The sequence below is a fragment of the Diabrotica undecimpunctata genome, chromosome 9, assembly GCF_040954645.1.
Source record: "Diabrotica undecimpunctata isolate CICGRU chromosome 9, icDiaUnde3, whole genome shotgun sequence".
Taxonomy (NCBI): domain Eukaryota; kingdom Metazoa; phylum Arthropoda; class Insecta; order Coleoptera; family Chrysomelidae; genus Diabrotica; species Diabrotica undecimpunctata.
Window position 1 is genome coordinate 35162000 of NC_092811.1, and position 18043 is coordinate 35180042.

The 18043-nt window shown below is 32.4% G+C and overlaps 1 protein-coding gene across 2 annotated transcripts in view; it reads left to right on the forward strand.

The window, feature by feature from the left end:
* Positions 1–18043, forward strand: part of LOC140449818 (dynein axonemal heavy chain 1-like) — a 1063244-nt gene that overhangs the window by 779581 nt on the left and 265620 nt on the right. For both annotated transcript variants that reach the window (XR_011951893.1, XM_072543176.1), the window contains exons 51-53: positions 3721–3916; positions 4185–4378; positions 10171–10325. Coding sequence is in view for 1 of the 2 variants with exons in the window: in XM_072543176.1 (XP_072399277.1) it covers positions 3721–3916; positions 4185–4378; positions 10171–10325 (545 nt within the window). In the remaining variant the exon portion in view is untranslated. The remainder of the gene's footprint in view (positions 1–3720; positions 3917–4184; positions 4379–10170; positions 10326–18043) is intronic.

Genomic DNA, 18043 nt, shown 5'->3' on the forward strand with positions numbered 1-18043 from the left:
ACAAGGAAACCCACAATTTAAGTGGCGATATATAAAGTCAAAACAAAACCCCGCAGATATTGCGTCAAGAGGCATGTCTGCTCCTGAACTTCTAAACTCAAAATTTTGGTTTCAAGGTCCCTCATTTCTACTTAATTATGACTTAGATTTAACTTCTTATGATTCAAAACCAAATGTAAGTAAAATACCCGAGGAAAAGAAAATAGTTCATCTAGCACAAGAAAGTCCAATAAGTTTCATTGAAAATTTATCTCTCAAATTTTCAAACTTCTCAAAACTACAACGCAGTATCACACTTATTCTCAGGTACATTCACAATTTCAAGTTTCCAAATGAAAAATATGTTGGACCGTTCTCTGTTTCAGAATTAAAAAATGCTGAAAATTTAATAATAAAACTTTTGCAAAAGGCACACTTTTTTCAAGAATTTTCTTGTCTTGAAAATAAGGAGATAATTTCAAATAGAACAATTTTAAAACTCAACCCATTCATAGATAATCAGCAAATGATTCGTGTAGGTGGTCGTCTAAGGTACTCAGACGTCCCATATGAACAGAAGTACCCATTACTTCTACCCTCTCATAATCACATAGTAAAATTAATGCTGCATAGAGAACATATAAGATTATGTCATGCAGGCCCTCAAAATACTCATTCCAATTTTCGTTTAAGATATTGGTGTCTAAATGGTCTCAAAGAAACTAAAAGAATAATTAATAAATGTCACGATTGTTTTAAATTTAAAGCAAAGACAGCCACACAGTTAATGGCTGATTTACCACGGGAACGTTCATGTTTCTCCCCTCCATTTACCAATGTTGGTCTAGACTTTGGTGGTCCATTTCTTATAAAAAGCTCCAATTTAAGAAAGGCTCCAAAAATAAAATCCTACATAGCGTTGTTCGTATGTATGGTTACTCGTGCAGTGCACATCGAATTAGTCACAGGTCTGTCTACCGAAAGTTTCTTACTTGCTTTAAAAAGATTCATCAGTAGGAGAGGCTGTCCACAAATTATCTACTCAGATAACGCCACTAATTTTCTAGGAGCTAGAAATCAGTTGAGGGAAGTTGCACTATTTCTTAAACAAAAGGAAACCTCTGAGTCCATATTCAATTTTCTCTCCTCTTCTGAAATCCAATGGAAATTTATTGTAGCCCATTCTCCGCATCATGGTGGAATTTGGGAGGCAGCCATAAAAAGTGCCAAATATCACATTTTAAGGCTTTTAGGCAATACCACTTTAACTTTTGAAACCTTTAGCACAGTTCTCGCACAAATAGAAGCAGTACTAAACTCACGCCCTCTTTGTGCTATGTCAAATGATCCAAATGACTTTAACACATTGTCTCCAGGACATTTCCTAATAGGAAAACCAATTACGTCATTTCCTGAAGAGATAGTGATGGAAATACCTGACAATAAATTAACAATTTGGCAAAACTACATGAAGATTCAGCAATCATTTGCCAAACGCTGGAAAATTGATTACCTTAATCAACTTCAGAATCGCCCCAAGTGGTTAACACCACAGAAGAATCTTGAAGTTAACGACTTAGTTCTATTAAAGGAAGATAAAGTTCCACCCCTACACTGGCCATTGGCAAGAATTGTTGAATTGTTTACTGGTAAGGACGATAAGGTCCGTAGTGTTAAAATAAAGACTAGAGATGGATATTTTAACAGACCCATTACAAAACTCTGTCCTCTTCCTGTAGACAAAGTAGAAAATTAAAATTTTAAATTTTGTCACATTTATATGTATTACTCTAGTTTAGGAATAGTTATTTCTTAAATTACATTTAAGTTAAGTTTGCTTACTTTCTCAAATCACTCTTTCTTTCGTTTTGAAGTAAATACTTCAACGCGGGCAGTCTATGTTCCAGAAATGAACATATCATTTTAAAATATAAAATAAAAATATTGTTCTTTACACTTTTCTTAGTGTAGAATAAGTAAAATAGTCACTTTATGAAGTTTGCTCGGAATACCCGACTTGTTGGCGCCACCACAGCCTCTTAAATAATTTTCACACCTAAATACAAGAGGGGTAATCTACACTTTTACGCACCAAGTATTATTTTTTAGTTCGTTGTCACACGCCCTTGAGACAAGTGCATTTTAAAAACACTCTCAATTCATGTATAAAATATTTCTCTACGCCGAAATCGGGCATTTTTTCTCATAAATACGGTTTTCTCTTTTACGTGTGATAAAGAAAGAATTATTTGATACTGTATAGTCAGCTACGGTCGTTTTGAACCTCTCTACTCTAAAAATAAGTTAATTATAAGTCGATAAACTAAAGGTGATTTTATTTCTCTGGAGCAATATTTGCTCACCTTAACAATCCTTATCCTTCAACGGTCACTGAAGAACCAAACCTATGGAGATACATCCATTCACAAGTCCTTTGAAGTAAGGCTTGGAATCAAAAGATTTCCAACCCTCGAATGTAGGTAGCCAGTTACAAGGCTCCCACTCAATATTTGTCCCAAATTTTGAGGGTTTGTTAAGCACCCCAATACCCAACTTTGGGTGGAACACTAAAGTTTAAAGTTTAAGTTTACTAAAAGTTTTTAACAAATATCAATTGTCACTTTTTTTGCAGTTTGCGAAGCAACAAATTGACTTTTCAACTTTCAAAAGTCGGCATTTTGAAGCTTTGTCAATATTCTAAAAAATAAAATTTTGTAATTTTATGTCAATTATTTAGCTTTCTAATGGAGTGCAAAAAATAGAAAAAATCGCGCTTTTTGCATTAAATTGTTAATCATTAAAAACGGCTCCGAACTTTAGGCAGGAAACAGATAGGTTTTCTTCTTATAGGTCTACAATATCTAAAAAAGTTGTCAGCTACCTGGATTATTGAGTGTCACGAGAAAATCCTTATTACCCTGGACTAATATGACTGGACAAGCAAGTGACGAAACAAACTTCATATATTATGTAAACTTTACTAACAAAAACGTTTAAAATAAATATTCCAATAACTATAAATAATCAAATTCCATATTCAAATACTGCAAAATATTTTCGTATTGTCCAATAAATATAAATAATCAAATTCCATATTCAAATACTGCAAAATATTTGGGTATTACTCTTTAATAAGCCCTAATAATGTTATTCAACATTATTTATGAGAGAGTGTATATTTCTTACCTACCTGTCGGCGAGAATCCAGAAGCTATCGACAAAGACAGCCTGTACTGACCGAGAGAGAGAGAGAGTAACATTTAGCAGAACTTTGAGATTTTTTAAAAAGTTTACATCAAATAGCGGCTTTGTGTTACACTTTATGTTAAAAATAAAAACAGATTCGGAAAGTGGGTCAAATTCTGTAGTGCCCAATTTCAAAAAAAAAATTTTACGTTTATTTTAACCAAAAATATTTGAAAAAAAAAATATTGTTTAAACAATTTATTAATTTACAACCAAATAGTGCACTAGAACTTTTTAAGACCTTTCATATAAAAAAGAATCATCTCAATATCTGCCATAGTTTTTGCGTTATTTGATATAAACTTTTACATTGGAATTTAGCTATGCCCAGAATCGCGAGGAACGGCCTTAATTATTTTTCATATCGTGATCCAATTGTATTGGGCATTAATTTTTTTTTCTAGCATTCGCCATCCTTTTTATCTATTACAAGCTTGTTATTACTTGTAGTACTTTAGTACTGCAATAAATATATATGATTATTTTATTTCGTAGAGTAAAGTGGAGTCTGCAGAAATAACACAAATAGACATTGACAACACTAGGGCGCTGTATATTCCGGTAGCCAATAGAGCTCAAATACTATTTTTTTGCGTAGCTGATCTGTCCAACGTAGATCCAATGTACCAGTACTCTTTGGAATGGTTTATACAAATTTTTGTTTCTACCATGGCTGAAACCGAAAAATCAGGTGAGTAAATAGAATTTGTACGTTTTTTCTTCTTCCTCGTTTCGCATTTGTATCCTTCAATGATTCAATCCAAAAAAGAATTTTCTACTCCTTAATCTTAAACTTAGTTTTTTCCCTTGTTCTTCCATAAATATGTAATTTTCTCCAAGAATGTGTTTCCCTTGTTTCGGCCAAATAATAGTTATTATTAACTAATCACTTTTATATCTGTTACAACATTGTGTATTAATTATTATTTTTAATCTTATACAATTACATTTTATTTCAGACAACATTATTCTACGTGTAAAAACTATCAATGACTCATTCACATTCAATCTATATTGCAATGTATGCAGGAGTCTGTTTGAAAAGCATAAGATGCATTTTGCATTTCTGTTGTGTATCAGAATTTTAATGGACTTGAAAAAAATCGATCCACAGGAATGGCAACATTTTCTGGCTGGAGGAACTCCGAAAGAGGTGAATATTCTACTTTAGTACTTTATTATTAAATAATAGTAAAAAATTTACTAACAATTAAATAAAACATAACATTCACAATATTCTAACTTATGAAATGCCGTATTTTATTTTATGAAACTAATTATATAAGAGCGACACTTGGTATTCTACAAACAAGTAATACGGCATTGATTAAGGTCTTTTTTACGTGTGTTATTAGGCCTAACGAGTTTTAGTATCAAACCTTCTTCTTCTTTATGTGCCGTCTTCTACCGAAGGTTGGCGACCATCAAACGCTAGGTTTCTCTGTTTTATGGCGCATGTATTATGTTCGCAGCTTCTGGTATTTGAAACCATTCTCTCAAGTTTCCCAGCCAGGATTTCTTCTTTCTGCCCAAACCTTTTCTACCTTCAATCTTGCCTTCCACGATAAGCTGTAGCAGACTGTACCTATCATTACGGAATACATGGCCCAGGTATGACGCTTTCCTCCTTTTAACAGTTGTTAACAATTCCACCTCTTCACTTCACTCTGTTTGTCCAAGGTATTCTCAGTATGCGTCGATACAGCCACATTTCTAGAGCCACTAACTTCTTTATAGTTGCTGCTGTTAACGTCCACCCTTCAACTCCGTAAAGTAGCGTAGAAAGTACGTAGCATTTCGTAGCGCGCTATCGGAGGTTAACGCTTAGGTGGCGGTTGCTTAAGAGCTTTCTCATTTTGATGAATTTGGATCTTGCTATTTCAATTCGGATCTTAATTTCTATGTCTGGGTCCCACTTATCATTTACTGTATATCCCAGATATTTAAATTGGTGTACTCTTTTAATCCGTTCGGCTTCAATATTCAGGTCGATATGTTGAATGTTCTTTTTACTGATCACCATAAATTTAGTTTTGTTTCTATTGATCTTCAATCCAAATTGGTTGCCAGTTGTATTTACTCTATTTAGCATCATCTATAAATCTTTGATATTATCGGCCAGTATAACAGTATCATCTGTATATCGAAAATAACTTATTGGTACGCCATTAATCTTGATGCTCTCGTTGTACTCTTCCAGTGCCTTCCTAGAAATATTTGTTCCGTGTACAGATTGAAAAGCAGTGGCGAAAGAATACAGCCCTGTCTAACCCCTCTCGAAATGGTTACGTTTTGAATTATAATGCCTGAATGTAAGTCCACATATCCTTCACCTCTTCTTTTAACTTCTGACAGTCCCATTATGTCCCAATTCAAGTTCCCCAATTCCTCTTCTAGTTCGTAGAGTTTTTCATCTTTTGCATTGGAGCGGATGTTGTATGTTGCTATATGAAGTTGTTTGTTCTTCTTCTTTTTCAATGTCGACTTGCCCCACCCCCCAGAAACAGGGCAGACCGTTGTTACGGTGTGGGACTGTGGAATAGAATTCCTACCCAACTGGGGTACCTTCCGTGTTTCTGTTGCAATCGACATGTTTGGTTTTGGACATTTTGGTCATATCCCACCACGCTGGCCAGACGGGTTGGTGGGTTAGAAGAATGTGTCGTGTCCACCATTGTAACCGAGGTTAGCGGCCTACTCAGTTCAACCAACACCCCTCGGAAAGGATAGGTCGGCACCACTCATTCTTAATGGAATTACATTTCCTTAATTCCAGGTGTTACAGTTATACCGCTGATACTCGGTCGTTAGAGCCTCGTTTGTGATAACAGGGTTCACCAACGTGAAGGTGAGGTTGACATTTGAGTAGGAGAGGGTATTTGAGACGCATCACTACCCCAATAAACCCCTAAATATCATAAAAACTATTAAACACATCTACAAAAAGAACAAAGTAGAAATCATATAGATGACTCTTCAATTGAATCATGGATGAAATCATCAAAAATATGAATAACGAAGAGGATTCAGAATGGGAAACGTAGAACTAAAAATAATCTTTACGTAAATAATAATTTACGCAGATACACAATATTGATAGCTCAAGAAGAAAAGAGACTAGTCCAAAGATTTACCTTAGGAGTAAAAGAATTTAATATGGGAATCTCATCTCAGACAACTAAAACAATGGTAATTAGCAAAGAATCAACCAGATGTAAAATAGAAATTGATGGCACCAGTATAGAATAAGTTATGGAAATAAAATACCATGAAATTACACTGTCCGACTATGAAGACCTGGACAAAGTAATGGAAATAAAGTACCTTGGAATTACATTGTCCAGCTATAGAGACCTGGACAAAGAAGTGAGAGATCAAATATAAAAAGGAGATAAGCTGACAGGATGCCTTACTAGCACTATATGGCGAAACAGACACATTAACACTAAAATGAAGTCAAGAAATTATAAATCCATTGTAAGACCAATAATGATATATGCCTCAAAAATAAGACCTGACACAGGCATAACACAAAGGCTACTGGAAACGGCAGAGATGAGAATATGGAGAAGAATTACAGGAAATACGCTGAGATATCGAAAGAGAAGTGCAAGAAGAAGAAAATGTAACCGACAGTGTATAAACGAATGCACACTATATAGAAAAAAAGAATGTAACAACCACATGAGCAGAATGGGAGAGACCCGTTTGGTCAAAATAGCAGGATATAAATCAGGGCTTCTTAAACTTTTTTATATAGCGACCCCCTTCAAGCTTAGGAAATTTTAAACGACCCCCTCCTCCATATAATGAAATATATATTAACCGTAGAAGTAGATGTAATATCGCACTATTTTACAATGTAAATAAAATAGGGATTAAAGAATACGTACCCATTAATTTCACATATATATAATTAGAAACGTTGACGGGATATCGGTCGTAATAAAACACAATAAATAGAATGACATAAAACTATATCTATATATTCAATAGAAAAAATAACTTTTGTAACAATTTTTTTAATAAAAACATATTATTAACATCAAACAATATTAATGTGACGGATGTGATTGTTTATTTTTACACAAATACTTAAATCTAGGCTCAATTTGAGTTAGTGCCGATCGTAATAAACTTTCAACGTTTATTAAAGTTGAACGGTATTTTGATTTTATGTAAGTTAATGTGGAAAAGGCTGATTCACATAAATATGTTGTACAAAATGGCAGTAATTTGTTCATTGCCATTTCCGATAGTAGGGGATATTCTGAATTGATTTCTATCCATAATTCATGCACAGCACTTGAGAAAATCTGACTCGCAAAGTAGTATCACTTGTTAATTCGGCAAATTCTTCTTGTGCTTTTAAGTTTAAAAAATTAATTTCTTCCATTTCAATTGAAAATGGATTGCAAATTCATTGTTGTGTATCGATATCATTGGAAAAATACCTATGCATGTAAACTTATCCTTCAAATGATTAACTATAATTTTTGTTATAGGAGTATCTTTTTTTGAAATATTGTTACTAATTATATACTTAGTTTATTTTTTAACGTAAACATATTAACGCATACTCCCTGCATTGATAAATTCATATCATTGATTTTATCAAAAATATCTGCCAAATAGCATAGCTTGAGAAGCCATAAATTATCGTGAAAATAATCGGCCAAAGTAGAATTTTGCTCTATTAGAAATATAAGAACTTCATCTTTTAAAGTTAATAATCGTTTCAAACGTCGACCTCTTGATAGCCACCTAACTTCAGTATGTAGCAATAAACTTGTATAATCCGAATCCATATCAATGCACAAATTTTTAAGCAATCGACTATTAAGTGCTCTACTTTTAATAAAGTTAATGATATTGACTGCATCAAAAAACACAGTGTTTAATTCTGGTGCAATTTTTTTAACAACAAGTGCCCCTTGGTGAATCATACAATGTGTAAATGTAATATGATCATTTCCAGCTTTAACAAATGCTGTAAAACGAAGATCTTGTCCGGTCATTGCTGCAGCACCGTCCGTGCACACACCAACACAATTTTTCCAATTTAACCCTTCTTTTTCAAAAAACTCATTAACTTTTTTATATATATCTTTTCCACGCGTATGACCTTCCAGAGGACGACAAAACAGTATATCTTAATGGATGCTTCCCTCATAAATATATCTTACAAAAAGTAACAACTGTGCCATTTTTGAAATGTCTGTCGACTCGTCCAGTTGTATTGCAAACTTTGAGCTGTCTTTAAGCCTCATAAGAAGCTGTTGAAATTGATCATTGCTAATGTCTGAAATTCTTTTGGACACAGTGTCATTTGATAATGGAATTTTACTAATTTCAGCAGCATACTGTTTTCCATGAACAATTTCAGATATTCTTATAGCTGCAGGTAGTAAAAGTTGCTCTCCAATAGTAAAAGGCTTTTTCGTTTTTCTATAAAATACGAAACTTCATACGATGCCAATAGATATATATATATATATATATATATATATATATATATATATATATATATATATATATATATATCATTAAAAGTAACATACTTCTCCAAAGTTTTCTTTTCTTTATTTGATGTTTGCAAAAGACGCTCAAAATATTCTATTGGCTTTTTTGATAACGTTGCATGTTTAGTATTTAAATGTCGTTGCAGTTTTGACGGTTTCATGCTTTCTGCAGCCAAAACTTCTTTGCAAATTAAGCACACTGGTTGTTCTTCATTGTTGTGAGAAGAGCATGTGAAGCCATACTGCAAATATGATTCGTCATATTTTCTTTTTTTTTGTTTTGCGAGAAGTCGGATTTGAGGCACTGCAACTTGGTTGTGACGGCGTGGCAGACTTATTAGTTGGAATTTTAATTAGCCATTTATCCATGATGGAGAAATAATAATAAATAATTAAACAAAATGTAGTTGAACTTTAAAGTAATAATTAAAAACACCAACTGAAAATTACACAGTAAATATACACATGTCACTACGAAGACAAAGCTGAGTCCAAACTGAAGTACAAACAGAAAAATAACTACACTCGAATCTTTACCAGTGTAATGACAACAAATTACGATCAGATCAACGCCGACGCATAGCGTGTTCAAAGTGTACAGCGCACAAAGGCACCGTATCACAAAGACGCCGAAAAAGAAGCTTTCATTTAATTTTTTTTATTATTCTTTTATAAAAATAATATGCCGATTCGCCTAGCCTAGCTTGATTATGCTTCCGTATTGTATGTGTAAGCTGTAAGGCGACGCGGCGTCTGGGTACTTATAATCACTAAGTTATCTTTCAAACACTGGCGCCGGCGGCCAGACATCAATGTCGAACGTTCAGTTGAAAATCGAGGAGCGCGTTGTATTTATTATTTTAAATGCTACTTCCATATTTTCATTTATAGGCCCTACATAACAGTTTTGCATTGCCACTTTTTTCAAAAAAAAAATTATAACAAAACTACAATAGTATTTTGTATGATTTTTATTTGTATTTATATTTGTACGTAGTGTGTATACTATGTTTAAAATTTTAAAATTTTATTTATAATGACTGAAAAGTATCAGAACTTTGCGACCCCCTTTCAGTAGTCTCGCGACCCCCCTGGGGGTCGCAACCCACAGTTTAAGAAGCCCTGATTTAAATCACCAATCAGCAGAAGAAGTATCGGACGACCGCGCAAAAGCGCGATCAGTGAATAAAATCAAGGAAGGGCTTTTTGAGCAGTGGCGCTAGAGGATATGTGATAATGATAATAATGGATTTAATCTCAGATGAGAAAGTGATAAATAAACAACTTTGAATTTCCATAAGAAAGTAAACAGAATCTAACTCCATTTGATTCTGTTTACTTTTTGTGAATACAATAGTCTATTTTATAGTCTTCTGATATTTTAATGAATGAAAATATCATCTATTTCGGTTTTGTTTTACAGATGATCCCCAATCCTGCTTCCAGTTGGTTATCGAGTAGAGCGTGGAATGAAATATTAGCTTTAGACGCTTTGCCGACTTTCCAAGAGTTTGTTGAAACTTTTGAATCCAACATTGACAACTATCGAATCATGTTTGAAAGTTCAGAACCCCACAGGTAAGTGTCGCTACCTCATAAATGAGTAATAAGTGATGCTTTTAAAATCGTTCCCGGTAGCCCTATAAAGTTTCCTAAAGCCAATCATATATAGTATGTTTTACACTCAAAGACATGGGTCCCAATAGGAAAATTCAAATGATAATAAACACTCCTTTGAAAGGATCGTGTAGTAATTACAAGTTCAAATTATTTAATTATTACCAAATAAAGTCCTACGTTGTATCAAAATATTAAATTTATATACATTCTGAATCCAATTTATATAATGGCAAGTAAAAACTATTGCTGTAAAGTTATATGTACATAGTTTCTACTTGATATAACACGTGGTGCAACTTTTACTCTAGAGGAATTATGCCACTGTTTCTTCTTTAACAGCTTTAACAATAACTGCCGTTCACATAGGAATATAAAAGCTTTTAAAGGTTTTTAAATGTTTCCAGATTTATTCGAAAAAGTAATATTAAAAAAAATATCTAGTAATTATTGTGTATTTACTGAAGCACAGACTAACAAAACATAATTATTTGTTTACTTCTAAAACAGTTACATATAATTCAATTAATCAGAACAGCGTGGACATTCGGAGCTGCTCAATGACATAACCTCACTCAAGTATGTCTAACTTTTTCGAAATGTCTACCGCTCCGATGCAGGATTAATATATAACATCTCCTGCCTCATTAGAGACCAAGCTTAATGGGAGCTTTTATCAATCTTCTAGAACGCGTTTTAATCCTCTCCCGCATCTCTAGGTAGAGATAAACTTGTTTCTTCTTATGATGAACTTAAGATGGGCTCCTTTGGTTCTAACTGAACTGATTTGTGTTTAGAATTTGTATTCACTGTGGGTTCAATTGTAACACTATCACGTAAGACTGGCATATTACCACACACTATAGGAGTTTCTGTCTTTTGAGTTTCGCCAGAATCTAGGATTTTATCGTCACCTCTGTCTTTTCTCATATAATTTGCATGCGCGAATGTTATAACATCATTACTACATATTAGGTAAGTAAGTAACTTAAAATTGTCATTATCTTACCTTTCTGCCATATTTTTGTTTGTTTGTTTTTAATATAACCACATATGTTACCTTTATACAAGGTATGACCATTTTTTATTAAAATCGATGAATGCTTACTATAATTGCAAGAAGGTTTCAACATATTACATCTAATATTGTTCTGAAGCTATTTTCTTATGGCATTTTAAATTAAATACTATTTAAATGAACATAAGCCACAATTAAAGCTTAAAATACGTTTATTGACGTTTCAATTTCCACTTTGGAAATCGTTCTCAAAATACAAACATTAGTAAATTAAACAAATTTTGTTTTTTGTTACTTAGTGAAATATTCTTCTAATAATTTAATTTTATCTCACTCATCTATATCGACAATTCAGACATATATTATACATTTTAAAGTAGACGACTTTAAAATGATATTGCCAATATTGTTCAGTTGAGTTCCTGGGACGACTTTACTTATAAGATAGTTCATTCGATTACATGAAATCAACTTTAACTTGAGAATATCCGTCAGAAAAGATTATAACATGTAATTCGTCTTTAAAAAGACCAATACATGCCATGATGACAGTAAAATTCTCCTGTTAGTGATTCCATAGTAAATTATGAGGGAAAAACCAGGAAAAAACCTCATAATACTATCCCGACATGGTAAGTATTTGATCGTGCATTTAGTTTACCTTTAATAAACACCAAATTGCGATTTTATATGTTTGTTATTTAAAAAACATAAATGATGTATTCTCTATATGTTACTGACTTACCAATACTGGTATTTTCCTTTTAATAACTTCCTCTTTCAATATGGGTAACCAGAACCTACTATAGTGTATTTTTATGTATGAGAGAGTAATAAAACAATAAATTATGTATGCAAATCCCTAAACTTTTAATACGGGTGACTCAATGAAAAACAGATATTTGTCAACAAGTTTACAGAAGTATATAGGAAAACAATTTTAAATTGAGTATGACCACCAGGTATAAAGGTTGGAGCAGAATAGAATACAATAGTTGTGAGGATTACTAATCCCTAAATAAGGTTGCCAGTGTCGGAGTGATGGAGGTTAACAGGTACTAATGAATTTGCAAGAAATGTAAGATGTTTATTTTATTGGTTATATATAACCAATAAAAGTTTAATAAGTACCTACCTATTTGCAAAATAAAGTTTAATTCTTTAGATAAAATAAAACGTTTTATTTTATCTGAATTGAGTGCATTCCACGAAGTAAGGGTTTCAACAATCAAACATTTAATTCTTTAATTCCAGGAATCTACGACAGTAATTGACTAGATAATTACCTTCTAAACTTATTCCACAGAAAATGTGATAGTGGGTTTTTCCATTTTGTAGGAAGGTCCAAGTGGCGTATTCAAAATTCTTAACAGTTCACTAAAAGTAGGTACTTCAGTTGCAAGGTGCAGTTTATTGTGTATACTAGTGTTATGGAAAATTTGGAAGTGCCGTGTAAACGCCGAAAAATTGGTCCTTTAACAGTTAATGAAAAAACATTAATATTTAATTGTTTTAAATCATTTACAGACAAACGTTTATGTGAAAGTGTTGATGAGACCGTTGAGTTAGTTAGCAGTACACATAGTGTTGGGAAATCTACGATTTACAGAGTTATTAAAGAAGAAAAATGTGGTAGTTTTCAAATGCCACGTAATGCTCCAGGGAAACCAAAATTTCAAATAGAATATCATTTTAAAGAAGGACTTCGACGGAAAGTGCATGAATTCTTCTTTAGACAAGAATTTCCAACATTGGATAAAGTTTTTGTCTCAGTTCGAGATGATAAGGATTACCCAGAAATGAGTCGAAGTACGTTATGGAAACTTTTAAAAGAAATAGGCTTCCGCTGGAAAAAGAATCCCAGAAAGTCTATTTTATTAGAAAGAAGCGATATTGTCATATGGAGAAGACATTTTCTAAGAACCATAAAGGAAATGAGAAACCAAAAAAGAAAAATATTTTATCTTGATGAAACATGGATCAACGAGGGTCATACACCAAATAAATTTTGGCAGGATGAAACTGTTACAAGTCAAAGGCACGCTTTTGTAAATAACTTATCTACTGGTTTAAACCCACCATCAGGAAAGGGACGCAGGCTGATAATAGTACACATTGGCAGTTCAGACGGTTTTGTTGAAGATGGTTTATTCACTTTTGAATCAACTCGTACCGGTGACTACCATGAAGACATGCACGCTGATGTCTTTCAAGAATGGTTCGAACAAATGATAGATCTTCTTCCTAAGAACTGTGTAATAGTAATGGATAATGCAAGTTATCACTCCAGACTTATAGAAGGACTGCCCACAACCAAGTGGTTAAAAAAAGACTTGCAGAATTGGCTGAGTTCAAAAAATATTACGTACCATCCCGGATCTATAAGAAAGGAACTTTATTCGTTGTGTGCCCTTCATAAAGAAAAATTTAAAAAATACGAAATTGATGAAATTGCCAAAAATCGTGGAATGACAGTACTTAGATCCCCACCATATCATTGTGAATTAAACCCGATTGAACTGGTATGGGCACAGATAAAGAGTGAAGTTTCAAGAAAAAATACCACTTTTAAAATTCATGATGTTAAACAGTTGTTTTTGGAGGCCGTAAATAATGTAAAACCTGAAAACTGGGAAAAGGCAGTAAATCACACTATTAAAGAAGAGGAAAAAATGTGGAAGCTGGACAATATTACTGATAAAATGATCGAGCCAGTTATTATAAATCTTGGTTCTGAAAGTTCATCTTCTGAATCTGATTTGGATTTGTAACAAGTAGCTGTAAGTTTTATATTAATATTTTTATTTATCTATTTAACATACCTTAGACGGTTTTAAAAACTCTTTTTCTCTTTTGTAATTTTTAAAAATTAAAAAAAATGTAAATTTTTTAAAACCCTTTTTAATGTAGGCCAGTCAGTTCTAATATAGTGTGTGATAAAAGAGGTCACTTTTGTTTACATACACATAACACTTTATAACACTGAAATAATTCATTTATTTTTTACAATTATTCAAAGTAATTTTTCAATTAATCTTGAGCACGGACCATGGAGTGGTCGGAAGTATCAGTTAAAATTATGCTAATTACTCTCTCGTTCATAAAAATAAACTATACATTCTGTCGAGGAATTCGCGACACAATTGGTCTCATTTAGCATAATTAATAAACAAATATTGTTTACCTAGTTATCAGAGAAGATTAATTACACCTCATTACAGTAAGACCCCTCATTTTTATGGAGTACCGAAAGTTCATAAAACGAATATACCACTTAGACCCATTTGTAGTACCATGAATTCTCCTTGTAGCGAACTATCAAAATTTTTATTAAATTATTTTAAAACCAATTATTAACCAAAATAAAAATGACACATTTATAAAAAAATACACAACATTTTTTAAATAAATTATCAAATATTGAATTTAATTCAAATAATACTTTAGTAAGTTTTGACATAAATAGTTTATTTACGAATGTGCCATTAGATAAAACTTTAAATATAGTCAAGACAAAATTAGAGAGTGATGATACATTGGCAACTAGAACGAGACTAAATATATTAGCTATAATGGAGTTAATAACATTATGTACTGATAATACATATTTTCAACTAAATAATGAATTCTATAAACAAAGTTTTGGACTAGCAATGGGATCTAGTTTACCTCCATTATTAGCCGATATATTTATGGAAGATTACCTTTTCTGGATGTTTTAATCTCTAAGAACGATACTGGATACGAAACTTAGGTGTATAGAAAACCAACACACACCAACATATATTTAAATTTCAAATCAAATCACAATATTAATATTAAAAAGGGAATCATTAAATCCTTATACGATAGAGCCAAAATTACATGTTCTAACGAAAATTTGTTCTTGGAGGAAAAACATTTGTTAACATATATTTTATTAAAAAATGATTATCCTTTATCGTTTATAAATAAGGAATTTTCAACAATCGATCGAATAGAACAAAACAACTTAGAACGAGATCCTACAGCATATACAAGGAATAATACGAGGAAAATAACAATACCATACATAAAAGGATTATCGGAAAAGAATAGGAAATAAATTCAACATTTCAACAATATTTGAAACAACTAACACGTTGAGATCTATTTTGTCCAAAACCAAACCTAACAATGCACAAGAAAGGACAAGGAATTGCATTTATAAAATACCTTGTGAATGCGATCAGTTTTATTTAGGTAAAACATCAAGGCCATTAAATATTAGAATTAGTGAACATCAATCCTATATTAAAAATAGAGAATTTGATAGATCTCAAATATGTAAACACGCATGGGATAATGAACATAGGGTTCAATGGAATGATTCAAATATAGTCCTAAAAGAAACGGATGGTAAAAAGAGAAAAATCAAAGAAGCGGCTCTAATTATGCTAAATGAGACCAATTGTGTCGCGAATTCCTCGACAAAATGTAGTAGGATCTGGTTACCCATATTGAAAGAGGAAGTTATTAAAAGGAAAATACCAGTATTGGTAAGTAAGTAACATATAGAGAATACATCATTTATGTTTTTTAAATAACAAACATATAAAATCGGAATTTGGTGTTTATTGGAGATAAACTAAATGCACGATCAAATACTTATCATATCGGGATAGTATTATGAGGTTTTTTCCTGGGTTTTCCCTCATAATTTACTATGGAATCACTAACAGGAGAATTTTACTGTCATCATGGCATCTATTTGTCTTTTCAAAGACGAATTACATGTTATGATCTTTTCTGACGGATATTCTCAAGTTAAAGTTGATTTCATGTAATCGAATGAACTATCTTATAAGTAAAGTCGTCCCAGGAACGCAACTGAACAATATTGGCAATATCATTTTAAAGGTGTCTACTTTAAAATGTATAATGTATGTCTGAATTGTCAATATAGATTAGTCAGATAAAATTAAATTATTAGAAGAATTTTTCACTAAGTAACAAAAACAAAATTTGTTTAATTTACTAATGTTTGTATTTTGAGAACGATTTCCGAAGTGGAAATTGAGACGTCAATAAACGTATTTTAACCTTTAATTGTGGCTTATTCCCATTTAAATATTATTTAATATTAAATCTAGTTCTAGAATGACCATTTATGTAGCCATTTATGTAGTCATTTATGTAACCTGGAGGTAAAGGAGAAACTGCAAAAATGTATTAATAATAATCTCAAAATACTTCATGAAAAAGAAACATCTCAGCCAACGAACAACATAGATAAAAAATGGCAAAACGTAAAAATGGCGATAACAGGTCCTGTGAAGAAAATTCTGACTAAAGAAAAACCAAAAATAAAGCAAAGGTGGATGACTGATAAGATCCTTCTTCTCATGGACAATCGGAGAATAATGAAAGGAAAAAACGAACAGAGGTATAAACAAATACAGAAAGAAATCAAAATAGAAATCAGAATAGCAAAAGAAGATTTTTATAAAAGAAAATGTGAAGAAATAGAGCAATTGCAGGCAAAACATGATATTTTTAATGTACATAAAAAAGTGAAAGAACTTGCAGGTACACAAAAACGTAAGCAGCCAAATACCCTGTATAATGTCAACGGAAACATAATAACAGAACTAGAAGAACAGTTGAAGACATGGAAAAACTATATTGAAGAACTCTTTGCAGATGATAGACAACAATCTGAGCTAAGTAACATACAAGGAGACGAAGGTCCAGAAATAACGGAAGAAGAAGTAATGTACGCACTAAAAAGAATGAAAAATGGTAAAGCCCCAGGTCCAGATGAAATACCAACGGAAATCCTTAAACTAATAGAAGAAGACTCGATTCACATTTTAGTTAAACTTTTCAATAGCATTTATACATCAGGACAAATACCACAAGAATGGCTTTTATCCACCTTTGTTACTATACCAAAAAAGATAAATGCCAAACAATGCAGTGATTACCGTACAATCAGTCTGATGAGCCATGTACTGAAAATATTTCTGAAAATTATACACTCTAGAGTACACAGAAAACTGGAAATGGACATCAATAATACCCAGTTTGGATTCAGAAATGGACTTGGAACAAGAGAGGCGTTGTTTGCACTGAACGTTATGTCTCAAAGATGTCTTGACATAAATCAAGATGTATTCATGTGTTTCATAGATTACAACAAGGCCTTTGATAAAGTGCGGCATGATCACCTAATCAGACTCCTGACAGAAAAGAATTTAGATAAACGAGACATCCGACTAATAGCAAATATGTACTACAATCAGAAAGCAGTAGTGAGAGTAGAGAATAATACCACTGAAGAAATTGAAATAAAGCGAGGTGTGAGACAAGGGTGTATACTGTCACCAACCCTGTTTAATCTCTATTCCGAAGACGTAATGAATAGAACACTCTCTGAGCAATCTGTAGGTATTAAAATAAATGGTGTTAGATTAAACAATCTGAGATTTGCCGACGACACCGTTCTGATCGCAGAAACACTTGAAGAGCTACAGACATTGGTAAATAAGATAGCAGACTGCAGCGAAGAATATGGACTATCTTTGAACATAAAGAAAACTAAATTTATGGTAATATCGAAATCAACACAAAATGTTCAAAATTTATATTTACACAATGAAATTATCGATCGAGTTAGCAAATACAAATATTTAGGCACTTT